This window comes from Arachis duranensis, chromosome 6 (assembly GCF_000817695.3).
Source record: "Arachis duranensis cultivar V14167 chromosome 6, aradu.V14167.gnm2.J7QH, whole genome shotgun sequence".
Classification (NCBI taxonomy): Eukaryota; Viridiplantae; Streptophyta; class Magnoliopsida; order Fabales; family Fabaceae; genus Arachis; species Arachis duranensis.
Window position 1 is genome coordinate 106,782,150 of NC_029777.3, and position 7,348 is coordinate 106,789,497.

The 7,348-nt window shown below is 29.7% G+C and overlaps 1 protein-coding gene across 1 annotated transcript; it reads right to left on the reverse strand.

Annotated features, from left to right (window-relative positions):
- Positions 1–367: 367 nt before the first annotated feature.
- Positions 368–6,373, reverse strand: LOC107495470 (U-box domain-containing protein 35-like). Its single transcript, XM_016116618.3, has 8 exons — positions 6,259–6,373; positions 5,688–5,770; positions 4,912–5,081; positions 4,507–4,689; positions 3,036–3,333; positions 2,086–2,187; positions 1,494–1,922; positions 368–1,153 (listed from the first exon to the last, which is right to left on the reverse strand). Exons 1-8 carry the CDS (start codon positions 6,371–6,373, stop codon positions 368–370), a joined length of 2,166 nt encoding a protein of 721 aa, XP_015972104.3.
- Positions 6,374–7,348: the final 975 nt, after the last annotated feature.

The following is a 7,348-nucleotide window of genomic DNA, read 5'->3' on the forward strand; positions in this document are numbered from 1 at the left end:
TTTGAGCAAAAGACACAAGATTTTGGGTTCAAACTTCATCAGTGTGATATATAAAGGATAATGATTTCCCATCACATTGAAAACTTCAAATTACAACACATCAATTTTTGTGTATTCCATGGCAACTAATTCCTAATCAAACGAGGCCACTTTTTTTATGGGTGACCTATAAAAAATTTCGTAAGAGCTCGTTGAACGTGTGGAAACTAATGTTGAACCCACTTAAAAAATTTTGTTCACCAAAAAAAAAAATCTCTACATGCATATACATAACTATCTAAAAGAAAAAAAATGCATATACATATGAATTTTGAGGAGTAATATAAGCCAACAAAATATACAAAACGTGGCATGGCATGCATATGATTTAAATATTGTTGATGACTTGTGTAGGTGAACGAGGTGGGAGTAATGATGTTGCATGATAGAAGTTGCTAAAAGGAAGAATATTGTTATGGCCAATTGATTCATATCCAAAGTTTCTTAAACGATCCAATTCTGGCACTACAACTGTTCCAAGATCTGGCCTATCTTTTTTTCTTAGCTCCGAACATTGCAATGCCAATTTAGCAAAGCTTAGTGCCTCTTCAACTGGCCAATCATTTATGGAAGGATCAAGAATATTAGAAAATTGACCCTTTTCAATTGCTCTTTTAACTTGATGAGTTAACCCTAATGGAGGCTTAGCCGTTATTATTTGAAGTAACATTATTCCCAATGAGTATACATCCGATTTTGTTGTTAGTTTTCCGGTTTGTTGGTACTCCGGATCAATATAATGCATGGTGCCGGCGGCCGTGGTCATGTAGTATTGTGTCACGGAGTCGGCCACGGACGGCGGCACTAGTCTGGCTAGGCCGACGTCACTTATTTTGCTTACGAAATTCCGGTCGAGGAGAATGTTGGCCGGTTTAAGATCTCGGTGCACGATTGGCTCCGGTTTAGCCTGATGAAGAAAGAGTAATGCGGTCGCTATTTCGGCCGCTATTTCAAACCGTTTTGGCCATGAGAGAGGAGGGGTATTATTTTTTCGGATTAGTCTATCTTCTAAGCTACCATTATCCATGAATTCATACACTAAGCATCCATAGTCAGGGCAAGCACCAAGGAGAAGGACCATATTAGGATGCCTAATGCTGCATAATACCTCAACCTATATGAGTTTGGGCAAGAACAAGAACAGAGCAATTTGTTACAACTTTTTTTTTTTCAAAAAAAAATAGGATAATATATAGGTGAAAACTCAGGTACATCCATTTCACGTGAAAGTTGATAACTGAGAGCTGTTAGATAATTTGACTGATTTGACTAAATTTTTATGCTCTCATCTATCAACTTCGTAAAGTCGACTGTAGGTGAGTTTTCACCTGATATCTTTGATTCTTTGTATGCGGATTATTCTAATTATTTTCATGGACTACCGATTCTTATAACGAAAAATTCCTTTTTCTTTTAAATTATTAACATGAAAATATAAAATTAAATGTATATACCTCTTGATGAAACTGTCTCCTGCCCTGTGAAGCATCAGGTCTCAGAATTTTGATAGCAACAGGGGTATGATCAAGTTGGCCTTTAAAGACAGGTCCATATCCACCTTCACCAATTCTCAATGATAGGGAGAAATTATTAGTAGCTTTTTCAATGTCCCCAATGGTGTATTTCCTGTACCTAAAATCCTTATAAGCCAAAACATTTAAGGCCCTCTCTTTCTCTTCTGCCTCCAATTTAGCCTTCCTCTCTGCTTCTGCTCTTTTCTTTGCTTCTTCTTCAGCCATTTTCATGGCTTCATCTGCCTTTTCCATCGCCGCCTTCGCCTTAGCCTTCTCCTCCTCGGCTAGTGCCATGGCCGCCTCTTCGGCTAGCCTAGCTTGCTCAATCTTAGGCGCCTCTTTCAATTTCCATTGATTAATTTCTCTAGCCTGACAATGAATTGTAATTTTGTTGAATTATTTCGTTAAAATAATACTAGACAAATTTTATTATTATTTTCATTTGATTTGCATTTTTTTTTATTTTTTTTTTACAAAATCTCAGAAACAAAAAAAATTAAAAATAAAAATACAAATCTATATATATTATCACCTTATTTTGGGCTGCAATTGCTTCTTTGCAAGCTACACTGTACAAGTCCATAGTTTGCTTCAGCATTTGCTTCAATTGATTCATCTCAGCTTCAACGTCACTCTGCAAATGAAAGTATACATTGCATAATAACATAGTTTAATTATTAATTTCAGAAGAAATTATTTAATATTGGTACCACTTTATACATTTTACAAATTCTTATTATCTCTATAAATAATTTAGAGCTATATTATGTGTTGTCATATATTGTATGGGACATATTGTGTTCCCTTACACATAATTCACAATTAGATGATATATGTAGATACACATATAAGTATAACTATTTTTCATCATTTTGGATAATACATTAAGATAGTATTTGAAAGAGAGACAAAGACGGAGAGATTGAAAGATTGAGAGACAAGTATTAAAATAAATTTCAGTATTATATTTGGTGTAAAGTGGGAGACATAGCTGAAATAAGAATAAAATTTTAATTTAATTTACACAGAGAGTAAAGTTGAAATTAGATAATTAAAATGGAATATTTTAAGTATAAAATGTTATTAAAGTTTCGGTCTCTATCCGCAAAAATTTCAATCCCATGTATCCCTATTTTTCAAAGGTACTGAAATATTGAAATTTTAGTATTAATCTCTACACCAACAAATATAATACTGAGTCCTAATCTCTTAGTCTCCGTCTCAATATCTCAAAACAAACACTACCTAAGAGATCATTCTGAGTTTTTCCTTCAAACAACTTTAAAAATTAAAAAAAATACTCAAAATAAAAATAACAACCACTAAAATCTTTTTCTTATTTTTTACTTTTTTTTCTCTGATATATTTAAAAAAAAACAAACAGAAATTATAAAAAATATAAAAATAAAAATACGAACCAAACATATATATCCAAAATTTCCATAAACATAATATGATATAAATGGGTAATTGATTATGAACCTTTTCTCTTTTGGATCTTGAGCTTTTCAACGTTTGGGGGGAATTTGTGATAGGAGAGATTTTGTCGGAAGAATCATCAATGACCCAATTAGAAGGAGAGTAATTGAAGTCAAAGGCTTTTGATGATTCATCATGGGTCATTGATAACCTTTGTCGATAACTAGTTAGGTCAACGCTCTCCGCCATTGAATCCAACCTTGAAAATCTCCTTCTCATGTTATCATTCATTATTCTTTCAGATCTACTACAACTGTTGGTGCTTAATCCTCTAATCAATTGTGGTGGTACTAATGATGCCCTATTTTCCATTCAACCAAATTAATTAAATCACATAAATCAACAACAATCCTATTAGAAAAACCCTAATGAATATAATGTTGGTAACAATGAAAAAATAATGGTGCCAACCATCAACAAAAATAAAATGTCAATGCAAAGTGATGATAGATATTTTAAAATAAAGAAATATATTAATGTGATAAATAATTTAGAGGTCAAAGAAAAATCTGTTGGCACCTCAATTTTTTAAAACTTTTTATTTATAAAATATATTTTTTCTTTTTAAAATAACTATTGTTTTGATTTATTAAAAAGATAATGTGTTTCAATTAACCAAAAAAGTAAAAGCGACCGTTATTTTAAGATGGAGGGAGTAAATACATTATTCATGATTTTCGTTTTGTATCAAGAATCATTGTTGAAGAGTTAGGAGCATATTTTATAGATATGAGCATGCATTGTTACATAAAATGTTGGAAAATGACCATGGCTAATAGGTTTAATTATGTCATAAAATTATTTATCTCAAAAACTTAAACTAATAAAAAAAAACATAAATAATTATATTTTTAATATTTTTTTAAATAAGAGTTTTTTTTGTGTTTGTTTATTTTTTGTATAAGTTTTTTTTTTTATTTGCCTTATGCTATTTTTTTATTTTTGAGATCCATTAAAGTTTAAATTCTAGATTTTTTAGACATAGAATTTTAATATCAGAAAAAATTGAGGGGCCAACACTTTTATTAAAATTTAGCCAGCACTTAACCAACAAAAGGAAAGCCAACAATCCTACACCATTAGATGTAATCTTACACTATTAAAAACACTAATGATGACTAATTAATGACTACAAATTATAAAACTTGCTAACCCCTAATATTCCTCTTAATATCATGTCATAAAACTAATCATTCCAAAAATTTAAACTAATAAGAGAAGACAATATAAATAAGGGGAGTGCTAGGAGAACAATGATTATCTTGAACAACATGAACAACCACCAATCAAATACAAGTACATTACACCCTAATTTAATGTTACTCATTAAATTTACTCATTTAACCCTATTAATTCACATTATTCACACATTGTTCAAGAATGTTATTAGTTACCTATACTTTTCCTATAAATAAACTATATACTTTTCCTATATATCTAACAAGCTATGTTTATGATATTCCTTGGCACCTACCTTTTATTTTCCAAGTCATATTGAAGAGAATCAACACTAGATTGTCTTGGTGGTGTTGCCCCAATCAATGGGTGTGTTGATGCTCTTGCTGCCACTATCTTTCCCTTTTTAATTACATACACTGATATGTATTCTGGGACTGCTCTCATTACACCTGTTGCTACTTCTACGCCTTTCACTTTCCTGACATTATTATCATAAATAATAATTAAGAAACCATAATCAAAATTATTATGAATTTTATATAATCGTATAATCACATTTTTTTAAATGACTATTCATGTGATTAATATAAAAAGTTGTTATTTTACTAACGTGATGTTACATAATTATTTTAAACTGACCGTGTATCAAAATTAAATTCAATTATTATTTCTTGCATGGATGTATGTGTGTGAACTTAACTTGCTTGATGACTTGGTGAATTGAAGAGAGAGAGATTTTGCCAAAGTGTTCTTCTTGTTGGAGCCGGTTGGTGCACCAAGAACAAGGGTATGAACACGATTCCTTTCTGCATATTCTATTATTGCTTTAACAGGATCACTATCATGTATTACAGCTTCTTTCATCTTTAGCTGAATTCAAGTGCCAACATCAACAAACACTAATGAATTCTTCAAGCTTCATTTGATTAATAATAATAATAATAACATTATATCAGAGTTTACTATAGTTTCATCACCTAAAATTAAATAATTATGTTAACTATATATTAAAATTAGTCACTAAAATATAATATATATTAAAAATAAATTAAATTATATATATATATATTATATACGAATAAATTGTGACTAATTTTAGTATGAAAATAATATTCTTTTAAAAATTACATTTTTAAAAGTATTGTAAGTAAATTTTCATATTCTACTAATATTTTTCATAGAAAAAAGAGAAGAAAACAGGTATTATATTTATCATTATTTATTTCACCGAGTTGATTAAAGATTGTTTAAACAAAGGGATCTAATTAAAAAATATTTACATATTATAAGGACTTGACTAAAAAGATTTACCTTTTGTATATAATATGAGAATTTGATTACATACTTGCATGTAACTATAGGCACTTAATTAAAAATGGTTGAATGAAACTATAGTAATTAAATGGGTAATTATACCTTGAAAAAAAAATAAATAGATAAAGTGTGAATTTTTTAATAGAAGACTCAATTACATACGACTTTAGGATGACACTCTTGACGCAATTGATTGAAAATATTTTCTAAATCTTCTTCATCAGGTGGGAAAACATTCTTGCCCTCTGCATTATTCACACATAATCATCAATTATAATATGTTAGCCTTAAAAGAAAATTATATATTTGTAAAACCACCAATAATGAACCCTTTAATTTGTCCAAAAACCAATACTTACCAAAATACTTGTTTGATCTCAAATTAAACCACTATTATACGTATATATTAAAACCAGTCACTAAAATTAGTTATCAGTATAAAATATATATTAAAAATAAATTAAATCACATACATATTTATACTCAAATACATTGGCGACTAATTTTAATAGCTGATTTTAGTGTATGAATAATATTTTTGCAAATTAAAACATGTAGAAGGAACATATACAATAATGGTTTACCATGAAAAAATTAAATAAAACTGTTCTAAAGAAACGTAAACTTATTATGCAAGGATGATAATATAATATTAATTCTTGAACATTATATTCTTGTAATTCATAATTAAAATAAAGATAAATATATATATACAAGCTAAGAGGGTACCTACGATGAGGAATTTCTTTATCCTTGACATGAACAGCAATGACGATTGGATTATCAATATTCTCAGTGGCCCAACGAAATGCATCAACACTGTTCTTATCTTTGTCTACAGCCACCATCGTTAATAATCGAGGCATGTTGCTGGTCTATATGATTGCTTGTCGCCGTTGCTGTCGCTGCCGCCGCCACCACCACCACTTGCTCCGAAAAGGAGGAGGAAGAGGAGGAGGGGAGGAGGAGAAGCCTAGCTAGCAAGGTTCGTTACGTTGATTCGTTCTTTTTCTTTGGTTCTTGCTATCTGTTTTGGAAGATAGAAAATGGAAGCAACCCCATGCAAACCCTAATTGGTGTTGCAAAAAACCTATGGTACAGTTAACATGTCAATATCATCCGCTAAATTTTGGGTTTAATTTAGACACTTTGACCAAGCCTGACTTGTTTCTAACAGAATAAGAATCTATACATTGCATAATTAATTCAAACTATATCATTTTCTTTTTATTACGACAAGTTGATGGTTTGGACTTTTTGGTACTCTAAATCCTTAATTCCTTATTATAGTTTTTTCTTAATTCTTAACGAGTAATAATATTATACGATGAATATAATTTATTATGTTTTTTATCAATATATAAAAATATTTTTATATTAAATTTTAATTTTTAAATTATAAATCTTGAATTTAATAATATAAAAATAAAAGATTAACCAATATTAATACAAAATATTGACTCTAATATTTTTTAATTTCTTAATTAATTAGGTTTATATGGTATAAAATGTTCTAATAAAGTCTCTACAATGTAAATAAATAAACTCTTCAATCAGATGCTTAACTTTATTGCTATGGCTTACGTACAAAATTGTCACAATAAATTAAATAAAATATTTTGGATATTTTTTATGAGCAATGCTAGGGGGTCAGCAACATTTGTGATTGGTAGCCATCAACTAACCATCAATGATAATTTGATGGTGTGAGATTGGTGTGAGATTTCATCCAATGGCTCACATTTCTCTGCTGGTTACATGCTAGCCAAAATGCAATAAAATTACTGGCCCCTAAACTTTTCCTATAATTATATATATGCTCT

What these genes read in the sequence shown, in the direction of transcription:
- LOC107495470 (XM_016116618.3), bottom strand. Translation starts at nt 6,373, where the DNA reads ATGGTGGCTGTAGACAAAGATAAGAACAGTGTTGATGCATTTCGTTGG. An exon ending in AAGAGTGTCATCCTAAAGTC is followed by an intron (nt 5,082 to 5,687) that starts GTATGTAATTGA and finishes ACTTGAATTCAG; the next exon opens with CTAAAGATGAAAGAAGCTGT. An exon ending in TTCACCAAGTCATCAAGCAA is followed by an intron (nt 4,690 to 4,911) that starts GTTAAGTTCACA and finishes TAATAATGTCAG; the next exon opens with GAAAGTGAAAGGCGTAGAAG.